General features: G+C 42.5%; 1 protein-coding gene across 1 annotated transcript; it reads right to left on the bottom strand.

Moving 5' to 3' along the window:
- Nucleotides 1-734: 734 nt before the first annotated feature.
- KLKB1 (kallikrein B1) lies at nt 735-16,822 on the bottom strand. Its single transcript, XM_028744974.2, has 15 exons — nt 16,729-16,822; nt 16,098-16,156; nt 13,918-14,077; nt 13,391-13,494; nt 12,277-12,436; nt 10,058-10,167; nt 9,316-9,472; nt 8,819-8,925; nt 8,538-8,697; nt 8,303-8,418; nt 5,709-5,883; nt 3,372-3,547; nt 3,048-3,143; nt 2,254-2,393; nt 735-1,100 (listed from the first exon to the last, which is right to left on the bottom strand). Exons 2-15 carry the CDS (start codon nt 16,153-16,155, stop codon nt 945-947), a joined length of 1,875 nt encoding a protein of 624 aa, XP_028600807.2. The 5' UTR covers nt 16,156; nt 16,729-16,822; the 3' UTR covers nt 735-944.
- Between the last annotated feature and the right edge of the window lie 1,997 nt (nt 16,823-18,819).

The raw sequence follows: 18,819 nt of genomic DNA, 5'->3' as shown, positions 1-18,819 counted from the left end.
CTCACAGAGCACCTTATTGGCATCAGGCAAATAACTTTTAATTCAACCAGGCTTCTAAATTGTGCCTTAAATCCAGGCTGTAGGTTGTTTTATGCTGCCTCAATGTAAGAACTTTTCTTTTCTGTATTTTGTCACTGATTTGATTTTCACCCTATATTGTGTGTTTAGGATTTTGTTGCAAGCCACCCAGGAGCAATGAGGCGGCGATATAGATCCAACAGAGCAGTCAACATCAGCATCATGGTGAAATCCATGAGTCTTAAATATTGCATTTATGGCTGAAATCATACTCTACTTTGTAGAGTTATGCTTGCCAAAACTCACTGAAATGCTTGGGTGTGGACAATATCCACGTAGGATATGTCCCAGAAGAAGAAGAAGAGGAGGAGGAGGAGGAGGAGGAGGAGGAGTTTGGAGTTGATATCCCGCTTTATCACTACGCGAAGGAGTCTCAAAGCGGCTAACATTCTCCTTTCCCTTCCTCTCCCACAACAAACACTCTGTGAGGTGAGTGGGGCTGAGAGACTTCAAAGAAGTGTGACTAGCCCAAGGTTACCCAGCAGCTGCATGTGGAGGAGCGGAGACGTGAACCCGGTTCCCCAGATTACGAGTCTACCGCTCTTAAGCACTACACCACACCACACTACATTTGTCAAGCAGTGTTTGGCTCAAGTACATTCATTCCCCTTTGTAATTTGAATACACATCGGTCAGTTTCAATATGAGCACCAGGGTGAAAGGCATTTGCCACTTTGGGGGTTATTCTTTTTATTGCATGCAATAGGTCAAATGAGTTCAGTCTTTGTTTCAACCCTGCTAACTAGCCTTTTCAAAAACCACAAGTTCACAGAACCTCTCAGAGATTTCTCAGAGAATTCTAGAGCTGCTTGTCTGACATCATCTTCTGTCGTCTTCCATACGTTTAGGTCACTGGACTTTTTTTTTTACAAGGCTTTTTCATGAATCCAGTCTACAAACTCAATCACATTAGTGTAAACTCCCGGTTGACCTGGACGAGCGCATCCCTCACCCCAGCTGGTAATACCAACCAAATACCAGGTTCTCTGACGTTCACATGAGAGAGGACCACCTGAATCTCCCTAGAGAGAGAGAGATAAGAAACACATATATTGTCAGTATTTTGGCCATGTGAGAGTCCTGGTCTTGAATGGGACATCCAAATTAGCAACTGCAATAGCAGCTCTTTTCCTGAGTATAAACAAACCACAACAGGGGCAGAAACATACTCATTAGAGTAACGTCACCAGAACTCAAAAATAATCTGTTCGTAATCTGTTTAAATGTAAAATGGTGGTAAATCTCAAATGCATTACATGCGCTGATTTCAATCCAATAAACTTTAATATTTTTGCAATTCAAACCAAGGGTAAATAAGAGTTAATTTATGTGTGGTCTGCAGAATTGGCATTAACTAAGCACCCAAACCCATGTCATTTCTTCACATGTTCATTGTTTAATGCTACCTTTAATTTTTCAAAGGAAATGAAAATGACCTTCTTGCCAGGCAAAGATACATGGAATGATTTTACTTTCACCCTTTAGTCAGTGCCAGAAAGTCTGCTCACTGCACCATATATGTAATGGAGCCTTTTTGTCCTGGCTCATCTACAGAGAACAATATAAATCAGGACCCAACATATTTAATAGTTACACTGATTTCCTGAAAAGTGGGACAGAAATGGCCAGTTCCACTTACACTGCTACAAGCCAAAGCAGATGTTAAAGATTAGATTTCTCAAGTCATAAATTAGCTTGAAAAGTAAATGGAGAGAGAATACATGGTGCAGATTGGCACATGCTTATTTCTTTAACTATTCCCAGGGAACCATGGGAGAAGAAGAAGAGAAGAGTTTGGATTTGATATCCCACTTTATCACTACCCAAAGGAGTCTCAAAGCAGCTAACAATCTCCTTTCCCTCCCTCCCCCACAACAAACACTCTGTGAGGTGAGTGGGGCTGAGAGACTTCAGAGAAGTGTGACTAGCCCAAAGTCACCCAGCAGCTGTGTGTGGAGGAGCAGGGAATCGAACCCGGTTCACCAGATTACGATTCCACCGCTCTTAACCACTACACCATGCTGGGAGCTGTAGTAGGAGAAACAGCAAGGGATTTCTAGCAGGATTCTCATCACCTTCATTCACCAAACTACAATTCCCAGGATACTTTGGCAATTAAACTGGTCAACATTTGTAAATTACGTAAATCCTAGGTAACACAAAGGAGGCTGTTACCTTACAAGCGTCCCTGCCACCTTCTCTGTAGCCAGCACACATCATCTTGTCAGTTATCCTGTGTTCTTGGTATCGTGACTGGCATTCTAAATTGGATATTAGGGGGATGCGGACTTTTTGCAGGGTATCTTGTATCTCACCTACAGTGTTACAAATGATGGAAACAGGACACAAAGCAGGAAGGGGAGAGAGATGTCAACAATGTTGCCAATTCCTCCTAGCTCAGTAATTTCCAGACCGTGTGTCGGGACTCACTAAATTGTCACAAGAAACGAGAAGTTCCCAGGAGCCTGAAATATCCACGCACCCACTATGTAGGTTGTCTGCTTTATCTGTACACATGCAGAGAATGACCGTAGATCAAGCATGCTGCATTGACAGATGGTTGCCTTAGATGACCTTTGAGGTCCCTTCCATATCTATGATTCTATGCACATCTCTCGCATGTTTCTTTTCATGCAACTTCCACTGGTTACAGAACTGCCCAGCCTACACATCACTGGTGTGACTCCTTTGGGGAAATCAATTTGAAAACACTAAGCGCATCATTTCTAATATCAAATTAAGGCCCCACGTATATTACACATTTAAAATATTTATATATTTGTAGGCAGTGCAAAATTGAAAGCTTCTAGATTGTGTATCAGTGCAATTGCTACCCTATTGGTCACAGGAAACCCTCCCCTCCAGAGCATGTGAGGTTTTCCCTGGCATGACTTCATCTTTTATGGATTCAGCATGATCATTTCCAAAGATAAGTATTTCACATTTCATAGTTTTATTTTTTTCAATACCTCTCTCTTTTGTGTAACCCCATCCAGTCACCCAGCAGTTGGTGAATTCTGTATTCATTCTGTCTTCAGATGGTAAGCATATCGGTTGCTGTAAAGCTGAATTTCCATTTAAAGGAAAAGTAAATAGTTAAATGTGGAGGAAAGAGAATTCATTTAAAACTACATCGCATTCCTGTAAGAATGCCAATTGTAATTTTTACTTGGTTGGAACAATAGCTGGTTAAAAGCTACTGCAGTCAAGTTACTTTAGCTTTAGTGGTAGCAATGCTGAGTTCCATAAGATAACATTTAGGATTTTGCAGTAAACTTAAAATTTTCACATACCACTGAAGTTCATCGGCCTGTCCAGTTTCATTAAAGCGATGTCATATCCTGTCTCTGAATACTCATACTTAGGGTGGACAATAATCTCTTGAACTCTGAAGAAGGGGGTATCTTCATTTATTTCTGACTGCTTCAAAATGCCCGCATAAACACGCCAAACATCTGTTACCAGAAGGCTAAGCAGAGAAACAATTTTAAAAGAGCAGGCTTATTTAAAGCTTTGAATATGAGGCTGTTTTCTATTGATTTAGAAAGGCTAACCTAAGATCCATGCCACACAGAAATCCAGCTATTTCTTTGTGCTTCAAAGCACTGTATTGTATTGCATTCTTTTCATTTCTATTCTTGTAGCAGCTAATTCTCCCCAATACTTTTTTGTGCCTCATAACATCTGGAAGTGCTTTTTTGTGCCTCATAACATCTGGAAGCCATTTATAACATGCCCATGCCTTTCTTGAAGCCTCAGTAGTCTTTCCCTTCTTCTCATAACACATAAGAGCATGGCAGCACATAGCTCCGCTGGATCAGCCCCAGGATCCATCTAATCTAATCTTTATAGTGGGGTAGCAGAGATAAAAATAATGCCTATCTATTTCACATCAGGCAACCAATGCACCTATGGAAGTGCATACTCAATTCTGACCAAACTAAGCCTCCTAGAGCACAATATACACCAGGTAGGTTAGTTTGGTCAGAATTAAGTATACACTTCCAGAGTTAACACTAAATACCAGGGGTCAGCAAACTTTTTCAGCAGGGGGCCGGTCCACTGTCCCTCAGACCTTGTGGGCGGCTGGACTATTTTTTTTTGGGGGGGGGGACAAATTCCTATGCCCCACAAATAACCCAGAGATGCATTTTAAATAAAAGAACACATTCTACTCACATAAAAACACGCTGATTCCCGGACCATCCGCGGGCCAGATTTAGAAGGCAATGGGCCGGATCCGGTCCCTGGGCCTTAGTTTGCCTACCCATGCTAATTAGATTACTTCTGGTAAATGAGACACCATAGCTGCTAGAGGACCATGAAAACTTGTGTCCCAGGCTTTTTAGACTTGTCTACCCATGTACTATCTGAAAACAAAGGGGTACATTGGTTGCCAGGTGTGATTTTTTTCCCCCAGCCCTCCTACCCTACTATTAAGTTTTCCCACTAGCAGTCCAGTAATTTCATGTACAGTCATCTCTCTAGTGAGATGGACAGTTTTCACCAATACTGCAGGGCAGGGATGGTCCAAGATATTTTGCCACCTGAGGCAAACTATAGAATGATGCTCCACTGTCATGTTTTACTCCTATAAAAAGAGGGTTTTATCTCACATGCATTCAAGCTCATGGGAAGAAAAGCCAGGCCTACTGTGCATGCACTTACTTGGCTTGTTCATTTGCAGTTTAGGAGAAGGTGCCACCAGCTCCACACATCCATAGCCAAAAATGCCCTCACAGTTTACTAACCTAAGTGCAACACCCCACACAATGGTGAGAGAGGGAGAGCAAGCAAGCACAAGAGCAAGGCTAACACACACAAAGGGAAGCAGTTCACCTCACTCCTTGCATCCTGGATTAATGAGGAGGCACTCACTCAAACTACATGAGAGCAGGACTAACAACAGAAAGTGGGGAAAGCCACTCATTCCCACTTTTTCTGGAACAAGCAGCCAGAGAACAGTGGGAGTGCAGGGCAGCGACTCCATGCCATTCAGCGGGCAAGAAAGGAGGAAGAAGGAGGCTTGAGGCAAAGGTAGAGGCTCAGACAAAAGTGCCGCCTCAGCTGGCTTGGAGGAAGCCCAGTGGGGGTGGGGCAGGGAAGGAGGGCAGGCAGCATCGCTAAGGGTTTGCGAGGCGTTGCAAGGGGTGCACAATGGCCAGCCACTGCATGGACACTCTATGGCCTCAGCTGTTTCTAGAGTTGCTCCTGCTGCTGCTTCTGCTGCCACCCATTCCTGGGTCTCTTCACATGGTTTTCCCCAGGCATCAGATGCCTGCAGAATTTAGCACAGAGCCGCTATTTGTGGGAAATGTGCCTTGTTGCTAGGCCACTGGTGCGACTGAGAAACATCAAACATAGCATGAGGGGGCATCCATTAGCATAATGGGACTTCTCCATCCTCCCCTCACAAACATGCATGTAGAAAACCTACTCCAGGAGGTTGGGGAACCTTCCGGAACAGATGGAGGGGTGGAAGGGAGAAACCAGAAGTCCCATTGGACTAGAGGAGTTCTTCTTGCATTGGACATAACTGGATCTCACCCACTGTTTTCAAGGCTCATCCCTTGCAACTTAGAAACATTTAAACAATTTGGTTTTGCTTACTTCACAGAGGTTTTACTCACTCTTCTGTACAATGGGCTGCAGTCACTATCCATTGGTCACTGATGATTGCACCACCACATAGATGACTCTGAAGAGATAACTTTGCGTGCAAACTGACTTGCCAGGGCCATTCTCCAGAAGACGAATTTGTTCCTCCAACAATCCGTCCCTTTGTCACAGATTGCTTCACACATTCTAAGAAAATACTTAAATCTCAACAATGTTTTTCTAGCACAAATAGTTTTTACCTCATAGTTTTTGTTTATTGCAACAGATCACATAGGTTGAATAAAATGATAAAACTTTGAAGTTTTTTAAAATAAATTTAATGATTTTTTTAAAAAATAAAAACTTTCTTTTATGCCCTCTCTCAAGGACTATATGTGGGCTTTTACCACAACAGGCATGCAAGTTCAGTTAAACTGAGGCAAATGAATTGACCCAAACCTCCCAATGGTCTTCTAGAATTTTGTCACCACCATATTTCATCACTGATACTCTGAATTAAGATTATCCAAACTCCTAACGATTCCAGTTCTCCTTGTATCCACCAGGTGCAATCTTGTGTGTTTCTTAGGCCTTTGTGGGATACATTATTAAGACAAAAGGACTCTGTGGCCTGTAACTTACAGGCAGAAGACCAATTCAATCCACCATGGAGTCCTTTCCCTTGTTTTCAAAGTCAAACTGGATGTGACTTTAGGAAATCAAATGCTAACCAGACATGACTTGGGACAGCCGGTCACTGGCATCCTGATGTTTTCATTTTAACCAAGCAGCAGGTGTGGGACTGTCCCTTCCCACAAGGATTGGAGCAGTAGTGCAGAAGCAGAGGAGTGTTTAGTTCTTTCCCTGCTTTGTTTTCCCCCAATCCAAACTTAAACAAAGCTGCTGTCAGCCCCAGTAAGGAAAGTGATACGTTTTCGAAGGTGGCATGGAACTCATGATATCTAACCATTCTCAGTCTCCCTCACCAAACAGTAAGCTTCCCTATCAGAGCTAAGAGTTAAATGAAGAAACTGGAAAGGGTGAAATTTCTACTCCAGTGCAGGTATTCTCAATCAAGTTCACATATATTAGTGAAAATAAGTTATGAACGTGCATTCTGTTAGGAAAACTGCTTGCAAAAAAAATGTGCATTTGAATCAAAACTGAATGCAAAATTCATATATTAGGAGAAATGTCACCTAAATGTTGATGAATTTCTATGAGGGGTTATAAATAAATAAGTGGCAAAACTGCTTTGGAAATGTGAAGAACTAAATTTCAAAACGGAAAAATAAGAAACTAAGAGAAATGGAAATTGAAAGATTTGTCCAAGCACAAATTAAGCTCTAAGAGGCCTTTTCTATGCAATCCCTTTTAAAAAGAAGAGTAAACACAAACCAGCAAACAGAAGCTGATGGGCACTTGATAGCTAGACAGAACTACCCCAGAAATGTTTGTACAGAAATGTTTGTGCAGAATGACCACAGAAGGTTCAGGGACATGAGCAGCATTTTGAACAGACAGACTCTGGTACATTAAACAGAGGAAGTATGCTTTACAAAGTTAGAAGAGATATCAGGGTATCTATCAAAAGTTGTTAATTCTGGATTATAGGCAGCTTTTGTTCCTGAACTGGGCCACACAGTCTGTTTATATAGCCTTAGGTTATTCTATATTGCTGTATATAAACTTACAGCAGAGCCTTGCAGATTAGAGACCTCAGAGGAGACAATATTGGGCAGATGAACAAAAATTCGTAGTGTTATAGACTTGGTTGTCTCACTGGTTATTTCAGTTGGCACCAAATAGGAATTATTATGTTATGCTTACCTGTCAAATTTGCTCATATGATAAACCATTGTGTGTCAGCCATCTGCTATAATGAAATACTAAGCACTACTGCATGAAAGCCCTTGTCAAATACTAGTGCATGTCAGCTTGCAAATAACATTAATTACTGATATTTCAAACATAATAGGAGGCCAAGAAGGTGTAGCAAATTTCAATAAATATTCAACAATCATTAAAGCAACAAAACAATATATGGGGAATAGCGAATATACAATAACAGAGAAGATAATTTTAAGGCGGCATTTTGAAAGCAAATCTGTTTTGCCTCTGGTGAGCACCCAATAACTATGCAATGTGCCTAGACTAAAATTTAATTAATTAACTGGGAACTTTAATGGCTCTTATATAGGACAAAACCTTCAACGAAGCACATAAGAGGCCTGATGGAACATACCAAAGATATCACAAGAGAAGTGGCTGGCAGGGTGGAATAGTGCTGCACTGCTATCATCCCAACAGCAGTGCTGCCAAAATTTAGCTGGATGGTGTGGGGGGTAGGGCAGGGTGGCAGCAAGGCTGGGTGTGCATGGGCACACTGGCAGATGTGCTTGATTGGTTCCACCAGAGCACCCACACAGGTCTGCCTCAGCACTATCCTCAGCACCATTCTGGTAAGCAGCAGCCATGCCACTGCAACACTTTGCCACAAGGCCGCCTGCCCCTGCTAACCCGTCTAGCATCTAGACACCCGTCTAGCTTCCACAGCCAGCCAGCCAGATGCTTTAAGAAGCCCACATACAGAAACGTTAACCACATACTTCCAACTTTGACTCACCAAGTCTGTCTTTAACCTGACACAATCTTAAAGAATAGCCAGAAACCTTTCTCGTCTCTGTCACAATTTTATCCGGTGCCCCATTGGCAGTCATTCTTAGGTAGCATTTACATTTGCTATCAAGAAAAGAAAGGAAGGCGGATTCAATTTTCGAATATTGCTCAGCAAGGAAAAGTTTATGGGTAAATCTTAATATTGTGGGATGTTCGTTTGTTGATTTATTTCAGAAACTTACCCTTCTCGGTTGCACAATGTTGGGTCTGAATCGTATGTAAAAAACTGGCAGCGGACCGTGTCTGTGCAAAGTTGTTGGCATTCCTTGCTTCCTTTGACATAGTCTGTCTTCACTTGCTCCCCCAGAAAGTTTAAATTGTTGTGATCCATAACATGACAGGCTGCCATTTTGTTTGTAACCATTGCAAACAAAACAAAATAAAAATAGTGCGTTATCATGATAAGGGCAAGGAATTCATCAATCATGAAATTGTTTTGTGGACAGCATAACTTATGCATTACCAGGTGTAGCTGTCCGGCAGCTTAGGAGACTGAAACCTGACCTAAATCGTCTTTCTACAAAACTCTCTGGTGTGCCATTTATTGATTTCATCATTTTGCAAGTAAATCTAAAGCAAAAACACAAACACAAACTCATCAGTGATAGTATTGATTGCATACTGAAAGTGCTTCTAGGCCTCTTCGGCTGCATTCTGAATACATCATATCCTCTGATTCTGTAAACCAGGGTTTCCCAAACATGGGTTTCCCGCTGTTTTTGTACTACAACTCCTATCATCCCCAGCTAACACAGTCAGAGGTCAGGAATGATGGGAATTGTAGTACTCAACAATCAGGTGAGTGGAGAAACAGGAGGCAGGCTGCCACATGCACACACCCCAGATATTCATTGACTCATCCACAAGGGCTAAGGATAAATATTTCAAAGAGATTGTTACAATTTTAAACATGTTATTAGGAAGCATGATGTCTTCAGACTACTTGATAGTAATACTCACTTTGGGTGTTTTACATCTCCATCACTATCATAAAAGGTAAAGAATAAGCAGACTGGGTTGTAAGTGCAAATTGTTCTGCATACAAAGGCATCAGGTGTCAGAACTCTTGCAACCGTAACACCAGAAAATTCCTCCTGAAAAATTTCCATCCGACAGTCTGCACAGAAAATGAATGTGTATAGTCAAACTCATCCATGAAATCAAGAAATACACATACATATAATATCACTTTGGTCTGAGAGTTGTGGAGTCAAATTCTCCAGAATTTGTGTATTATGACACTGTTTGACCCTTCATTCCCTGAATCCATATTCTCAACTCAGCAACAAAGCTCATTCAATGGCTTGTGCAAGTCATTATCTCTTAGCATAACTACTTCACAAGATTGTTGTGAGAATGAATTAGCAAAACAGGAGAAGATATGACTACATTATAACTCAAATATGTTATTGGCACAATGGATAATAACCTTTACTATAACCATTCTTTTTCATATTCACTGGTGCCCATATTCAACTGGTGCCCTCCCAATATTGTTGGACTACAACTCCCATCATCTATGACCATTGGCCATGTTTGTTGAGGCTGATGAAAGCTTGAGCCCAGCAACATCTAGAGGTCACCAGGTTGAAAATGGCTGCTGTATGGAATATATATTTATTTACACCTATGGCATTGTATCAAAACACCCTACAATATACTCTCCCTACTGTTTTCTTTTAATATATACATATTTATTTACCTGTATCGGCACCTTGACATGCCTTTAATGAGAATCCTGACATAACGCCACTTAGATACCTTATACTGGTTGGTGTTCCCTTGGCACTATACTTCAAGTAGCATTTATTGCTGAATGAGAAAGGAGATTTAAACTGTTAGCATGAAATAGGAACCCAGTCAAAGGAAAGGAAATAATTATCTAGCCTCAGATTGATTGTTTTCCAAATTTGTTGCCTTCCTCTATGTCAGGCATAGGGACCCTTTTTCAGCCTGAGGGCCATGTCCCCTCAAGAACAAACTTTAGGGGTCTGCATGCCAATGGTGGGTGGGACCAGAGAAAAAGGCATTCGACGCAATTGATGTGACTCTTACAATCAGCTACATTCCAACCAAACAAAAAATGAGATTTTTCTACACAAAGAGACACAGACACATCTCTCAGTCCTCAATCCAGACAAACAAAAGGCATAGTTCAGGGATATAGTCTAGTCAGGAAAAAAACAGGCCAGGAAGCTGTAGAATGAAGCCAGGAGGGGCATGGTCAAGTGAGAGGGGCAAGCCCTGAGGAGAGCACCAGATAGAGAGGCCTGCATTAAAGAAGCAAAATCCAGATAGCTGTATGTTTTGTTTGGTTAAATGCTTTACTAAAGGAAATGATCTAGAACCTGATCCATCTCCTGAAGTGTGGAAAATAGAGGGCAACTTTAAAAAAGACCAAAGCAGGTACTAATTTTGATTGTGTGCTTCTGGATTTTAATTCTTATTAGAATAGCAATCCACAAGCATCATCCAATTAATCACAGTGACAGTGCCCTGAAGGTAGATAGGTATCAGAATAATGCTGCTATAAAATATTTCAGCATGTGAAGTCACTAATAATGCTCTACTCATATGCATTCTGCTTGAAAAATGATTGCTGTAGAATGTTGATCTATGTGCATCAAATTATACCAGCATACTGCTTGTCATTTTTAGGGAAATAACAGAAATAGAGATAAATAAATGTACAAAATAAATGTATGGGGGTTCATCGTTAAGTTTTGAACAAGGAGGAGAAAAAGCACAAGGACTTGCCATTCTCTGTAAGGTATCTTGCAAACCGATTTGAGCAAGATATGTTTTCATTTCATTAAGATTAGTGAGTAATGCAATTCCACTGCGAACAATCTGTATTTGACTCCCAAAGTGCTGGGTCATTAGCACATTTAAATCCACAGTAGAGAATACTGAAACTGACTGTTCTGAAATAGATTAATTCAGCTTGTGCTATTGCAGACAATTTAATACCATTTTATGACAACAGAAAGTACTGTTAGCTACTGCAAGAAGGATGGATTTAGGCAGCAAACACTACTGCTAATGCAATCCTATGCATGTCTACCCAGTAGTAAGTCCAAATGAGGTCAAAGGGGCTTGCTCACAGGTATACGGTTAAAGGATTGCAGCCTTAGGGTCTATACACCATGAGCCAGAGACCATAACTAATTTATATAATCTCAACATGGCCAGCACAATTTTATAAAAACTGACAAAAATACATGATCTGTACAGGAGAGCTTGGGGGATTTTGAGCAGATATCTAAACTCTGAGTGCAGAAATGTGAGAATTGTCTTTAAATACTTCCTTTCATTGAAGCATGGAAATTTTCTGGTTCGTTGTGTATTGAATAGTATGCCATTCTCTGGTGTGATGGTTGGCAAGCCAACAACAGGTAGGCCATTGATCATAGCTTGTTAAGGAGCAACAAACGCACAACCCCTGGTTCCATTGGAACCTGAGAACTAATTCAAGTCATAGCAGTTTCAGAACCAACTTTAACTAGATGGGGGCAGAGGGCATGAATATTACAGCCTAATGACCACATTTATTACCCCAGAAGTAACATAAGAAACAGTATTTATACCCTCACACTAGTACAGGGACCTGAATCCAGGCCAAGGGCTGGCATAGCAGAAGGCTTTGATGCTATTATGTGGGGTGGGAAAATTTATGCAGCCTAAAGACCACATTGCATGGTGGCCAAATGCCAGGGGTGGGTAAGTGACAATTTGTTACCTTTAATTCTATGGGCAGATGATTGATCCTGGAGCAAACAGCCTGTGGTCCCTGTTTTCCTGCCTGGCAAAGGCATCAGAGTCATTGTAGTCCGCTTGCCATATACAGAAAAACGAACTATCTGATCCATAGTACTGAGAAGTCCATTGGGTCCAATTAAAAAGCATATTGGCATTATTTACCGGAAATGTGCATCGTGAAATGAAGCTGTGGTGTATGTGAAAAAATGACAGTGATTCTCATTGGTGCATCTTTTTTGGCAGTGGTCATAGCTTTCTTCAGTGGTTATATTGTAGTTTTCTCCTCGCATATCCAACCCTTCATGGACTTCCTTGCTGCAAGCTGGAGAGGGGCAGAAGGACAACAGCAATCTGCAAATGCAGATGAACACCAATAGCAAGGCATCTAGAGGCATCTCTCTCTCCCAGCAACCAGGCATCAGTGCCGTACCCCAAGGCCCACACTGCTCTGTTTCAACAGTAAGCTTGAGAGGCAGAGGTCCAGACTTCAAGGGCAACTCCTAGATGCCAGTACCAGTCCCAAGGGCCAATCCCAATGCATCACACCTTATAAAGCCCAGGACCCAGATCCAACATCTTAGTTACATGGTCTTCCACTGAGCTGACAGCCTGTTCCCCCTAGATCTCAGAACTTGACTGCCTGGGAAGTAGATCCTACTCAGGCAGGGCAGCAATTCACATGTATAGCAGTAGTAGTAGTATTTCACAGTGGGATTTCCTTCTGAGTAAAGATGCATAGGAGCAGATCCTTATTTCCCCCACCCCACCAGGGGCCAAGGTTGAGAAGTAGGTGGTCCTAGCTATTTCTCAATCACCTGATGTCTCACTGATGTCAAGATTTTGCTTGCATGGTTTGAAATCATACCATGAAAGCAAAGGCACGGTGCTTTGCAAGCCCATTCGTCTGGTCATTGGCTCTTGCATGGGCCAGTGCATAGTGCTTTGCAAGCCCAGGGATCAAATGATTGCTGACACTTGCAGACCCCAGTGCACAGGACTTTGCAGGCACCACTGATTAGCTGACTGCCACTGCCTGAAAACCCCCTTTCAGCCAAGCCAAGTCCCTACCTGCCCCATGTGTGACATCAGATATAGGGTACCAGGTGTAGGGCAGATGGGGAGGCCTGGAGGGGGGAATTGGGCCTTCAAGCTGGAGGTTCCCCACCACTGATGTAGACAACACTGAGCTTGATGGCTCAATAGTCTGACTTGGTATAAGGCTGCTTCCTATGTCCCTTTGGCTGCTTTGTAGGGTCTCCGAACGAGCAGACCTTACCAGTGACTCCAGGGCATTGTTTCCGGGAATGTCCAGAGATTACCCCTTTGGTGGGTATCCTTGGCAATGCTTGAGTATCAGTCTCTTTCAGGAAGCATGCAAACCTGACATTAAGGAAAGGAGAAGAGAAACAGATTATAGAATCATAGAATCAAAGAATTGGAAAGGACCCCTTCATTTATAGCGTACATTTATTTTTCTTCCCCTTTATCTAGCTATTTATTTATAGTGTGGATTTCTGAAGTATGCAAAAAGAAAAAAAGAAACCCCCTCCCTGGGTAAAAACAAACAAAATGAACCACCAACCGTCCCCTCCTAAAACTGTCCCCTGCCGTTGAAATTCAATTACACCCAGCTTGGGATAGGAGGTACCTGTCTTGTTCGAGTATATTATTTCATTTTATAATGTATACAAATCAGAAAGAGCAATTATAAAAGCAGACAGAGGTTAATGTCACTTGTATATAGATGCCACTAAATGAATGAACAAATAAACAAACAAATCAGAGATGTAATGTGAATGTTACCTTCCACTATCTTTCACCCAGTCTCCTGGAAAGTAGGAAAATAATAGACACTTTGGGTGATACGTGCACATCATTTGGCAGTAGTCTGCATTGGGAGCATAAACCTTAGAGATATCTCCTCCTTGAAAATATGTGTTTTCATAGATTTCAGACACACATTCTGAGGCACAAAAATGCAAAATGTTAGCGTATGTTCATGGTACATAGTTGTTGCCATTTTCCAAAGCAGGGGTAGATAGGCAGAAGATGGCTGATGTTAGGCTTCTAGTTGCTATTAAAAGCTTTTGCCATAGCCCTTTGTGCAATATTTTGCTTATTTCTGGTTGCATTTTATGTGTGTGTTTTTTAAAAACAAGTGAGGGTATTTTGCACATTTTGTGCATTTTCTGAGCTCATTTTCAAATTGCAAGGTTTGGAGAATGGAAAAATCCAGCGGACTGTTTTGTTACGTTTCTGTACAGTGGGTCAGGGAATGCAAACTGGTTTTGTCAGCATCAAAGTGCGGAACAAATGAAATCCGCAAGCATCCCTACTTCAGCCACCCAACCACTTTCAACCCCTGCACTTCAAGTTCTTTCTGTCCCATCGACCCTTTTCATTTATAAACCAGCTTTACGTTCATGAGTTCCTATGAAGAACACAGGAAGTTAAAAACCATAGTCCCACTGAGCAAACAGAAACCCTTGCACCAATGGGATGCATCACACTGTGCTATTTTTAACACAACCCTATTTTTTAACCTCTACAAAACTACAGTTCCTGTTGCTCCTTTCTGAGTTTTTATATCAGGAAAAGTAGCCATGCCTTTATAGGTGGCCAGAGCAGGTGTAAGTAGACCATTATGTTATGGCTGGAGTAGATGGGAGCTCATTGCTCCACCTCATTATTTATGAGTTGTAACAAATCCACACGCCCAGTCAGCTCCAAGGCTAGCCCAAGACATTTTGCTGCCTGATACAAAAATAATATTTTTTTTAAAAATAGCACCCTCCTCTATTTCATGCACAAAGACCTACTGAACTGGCAGTTAAATTTTATTTCAATGCTGGCAACAGAACAGCATCTGCCCCCACAGTTGACAAGTTAACTTACTGGTGTGTACCCTCCAAGTGTCCAGACTTTCCTGGGGCATTCCCAGAATTGCCAAAACCATTCCAGCTTCTGATTTGATCCTGGAATGTCCCATTTTCCCCTCCAGCACTTCACTGTTGGAAACTTTCCTAATCACAAAAGGCCTGTTTCTTTCTTTCTTTTTTAAGTAGAGGGCAATTGAGTGTTTTAATCTACTGTAATTGCTCAAACCTAAATTCTCCAGTACAGTGGTACCTTGGGTTACATACGCTTCAGATTACAGACTCCGCTAACCCAGAAATAGTACCTCAGGTTAAGAACTTCAGGATGAGAACAGAAATGGTGCTCAGGCGACGCAGCAGCAGCAGGAGGCCCCATTAGCTAAAGTGGTGCTTCAGGTTAAGAACAGTTTCAGGTTAAGAACAGACCTCTGGAACAAATTAAGTACTTAACCCAAGGTAAAGGTACCCCTGCCCGTACGGGCCAGTCTTGACAGACTCTAGGGTTGTGCGCCCATCTCACTCAAGAGGCCGGGGGCCAGCGCTGTCCGGAGACACTTCCGGGTCACGTGGCCAGCGTGACATCGCTGCTCTGGCGAGCCAGCGCAGCACACGGAAACGCCGTTTACCTTCCCGCTGGTAAGCGGTCCCTATTTATCTACTTGCACCCGGGGGTGCTTTTGAACTGCTAGGTTGGCAGGCGCTGGGACCGAGCAGCGGGAGCGCACCCCGCCGCGGGGATTTGAACCGCCGACCTTTCGATCGGCAAGCCCTAGGCGCTGAGGCTTTAACCCACAGCGACACCAGCGTCCCTAACCCAAGGTACCACTGTATAAATTTAACACTGTCCAGCAAAATTGTGAGAGAGGCACCATTAGTCACCACTGAAACCCCCAGCTTCCTCTGGAAAAAAGCATTGGAGGATGCAAAATATTTTGAAATTTGGCTACCCTAGAATTAATAATTCAGAGTATTTTGATTTCATCCAGCATTATTTGTTAGATAAACTATTACCGTTCCACATTTTATTTTCTGAGCTTGGTCCGATGAAGTCATTTAGGTATATCTTTACAAATATTCACATACAAGAAGCAATCTAGAGGTACTTACCGCTAGAGACTGAAGAAATTAACAGAATGAAATAACATGTTTGTGAAATCCATGCCATCCTAAAAAATAAATGCAATAAAATATTCAATGCCCATTTTAAAAGTGTACTATAAATAGCACACTTCAGTGGTATTTCTCAAAAGCTCACATTTCCAAGGTCTCAGAAGGAGTTTAACCAAATGGGCATCAAAAGTTGTCATTAACATTGCTCAGTAATTTCAAAAAGTATAGTGCTTTTATTATATAAAGATGAATAATTTTTGTTCCCATCTGTTTAAACTATCAGCTAAGATTTATTATAATGATTTACTGCAGTTAGTGCTGTACTTTTATATCAGCCCATTGGTTGATTAAATACCACAGCTTTAGTTAGATTTTTTTTTAAGCATGCGTCTAACATTAACAAAACCTGATTTCTGACAATTTTTTAAACAATTTTTAATATATGTTGTAAGCTATCCAGACTGTCTAGGCCTAGGGAAACCCAGGCAGAGGTATGGGGTTTGTTTTTATTATTATTATTACTACTATTACTACTACTACTACTACTTTTGATTTGCTCCCAGCTATCTAATATAAGCCCTGCAGTAGATGTATATTTTATTTCAAAGCAATAAAGGAAATTCATTACCTGGAGATAGTTGCTGCACTTGTAACTTTTCTTTCTGAACAAATGCAATTTGCAGTACCCAAAAATGGGGTGGAGAGGGGGAAATGTACACATTCCACTTGTGATAAGTCGTGCTGCCTCTGCCAATGTTTATCTGCCTGTGATATTTACTTTTGAGGAAAGCTCACACAGTAAATACTGCTTCTGCCTTCTTGAAAGTGATTCTCAGCTGACGTAAGCTGACCGGTGACACCGGAGGGTTTTTTTTTCTTTTCTGAAAAATGTCATTTTCTCTCATTTATATGAGCTAAGCCATCTGGTGTTTACTATGGGTACTACATTGCATCGGAGCAGGAACCGGCAAGCCACTCTAGTATCCCTGCCAAGAAAACTCCATGAACAAAGACAACAGGCATATGAGTGCCTGGTGTGCTCTGGTCCATGGGGTCACGAAGAGTCGGACACAACTAAACAACTAAACAACAACTACATTGCATAGAAAAGGAATGCATCAAAATCTACAACATGGCTAGGCAAACTAAGGCCGGATCCGGCCCAATCACCTTGTAAATCCAGCCCGTGGATGGTCTGGGAATCAGCATGTTTTTACATGAGTAGAATGTGTCCTATTATTTAAAATGCATCTCTGGGTTATTTGTGGGGTATAGGAATTCATTCATTTATTTTTTTCAAAATATAGTCCGGCCCCCAACAAGGTCTGAGGGACAGTGGACCGCCCCCCCTGTTGAAAAAGTTTGCTGACCTACAAGAACATTCAATATACATTCCTCACATATCCTCCTAATGGCAGACCCGCCAGTTTTGGCTCTCATGAAAGGGCAGCACAATTTCAGTTATTTAATTTATTGTTGGGGGTGGTTCTGGCAAGAGAAGCACTTGTGGGATTTTCTGCCTAAAGCGCCGAAACAAGTAGGTTCACCTTTGGTTCTAGGTACTTTGACTTTTCTGTCAGAAAGCAGCAGGTCCTGATTCAGTCCACTGGCGGAGGAAGCGGAGTGCAGGGGGAGCACACCGCCCCCGGCAGCGCAATCCTGGTGGGGTGCCATCGTGGCTGCCCCCCCGCCCGCGTTGTCCCCCCCTCTGCTCCCAGGACGCGCGCCACACGCCTGCGGGCGGTGTATCACGCCCCCAGGACTCATGTCATGCCCCTGTGGGCGACGCGCCATGCCCCCGGGACGTGCGCCAGCCCCGCCCCGCCTGCTCTCCACCCCCTGGTGCCAGAGCATGAAGCTCCACCACTGATCCAGTCCACAAGCACACACATGTGAGCATGTGCTCACACAGGAACATGTCCTGTTCTCTCCAGACTGATCAATACAGTGACACTTCTGGTTGTGAATAGGATCCATTCCGGAGGCCCGTTCGCAACATGAAAAGAGCGCAACCCGCAGTGGCATGTCTGCGCACACGTGGGTTGCGATTCGCTGCTTCTGCGCATGTGCGTGATGTCATTTTGTGCTTCTGTGAATGCATGAGCGACGAAACCCGGAAGTAACCCTTTCCAGTACTTCCGGGTCTCCGTGGGACGTAACCTGAAAGAACGTAACATGAAGCGAACGTAACATGAGGTATGACTGTATTTATCTGTATTCTGTTTAAGCTCCACAGGTCTGCATTTTCTAATAATAATAATTTATTATTTATACCCCACCCATCTGGCTGCACTTCCCCAGCCACTCTGGGCAGCTTCCAACAAAATATTAAAATACAGTAATTCATCAAACATTAACAACTTCCCTAAACAGGGCTGCCTTCAGATGTCTTCTAAAAGTCAGATAGTTGTTTATTTCCTTGACATCTGATGGGAGGGCGTTCCACTGGGCGGGCGCCACTACCGAGAAGGCCCTCTGCCTGGTTCCCTGTAACTTGGCTTCTCGCAATGAGCGTGTGGCGTTCACACAGGGTCCCCAGACGTTTCACCGTCTATTGATCCCTGTGCCACCACTTTATTTCTAGCTACCACCACCCAGGCCCTACCTGGTACAATACTGAGTCCAGTCAGGGTTAAATTGGAACATAAGCTTCTGTTTATTTATTGCAGTTTAACAAGCGTGTGGTTTCAGAAACGGTATCAGTGGGGTTGCCTATCCA

The sequence above is a fragment of the Podarcis muralis genome, chromosome 9 (assembly GCF_964188315.1).
Source record: "Podarcis muralis chromosome 9, rPodMur119.hap1.1, whole genome shotgun sequence".
Lineage (NCBI taxonomy): Eukaryota > Metazoa > Chordata > Lepidosauria > Squamata > Lacertidae > Podarcis > Podarcis muralis.
This window is presented reverse-complemented; position numbering and strand designations above follow the sequence as displayed.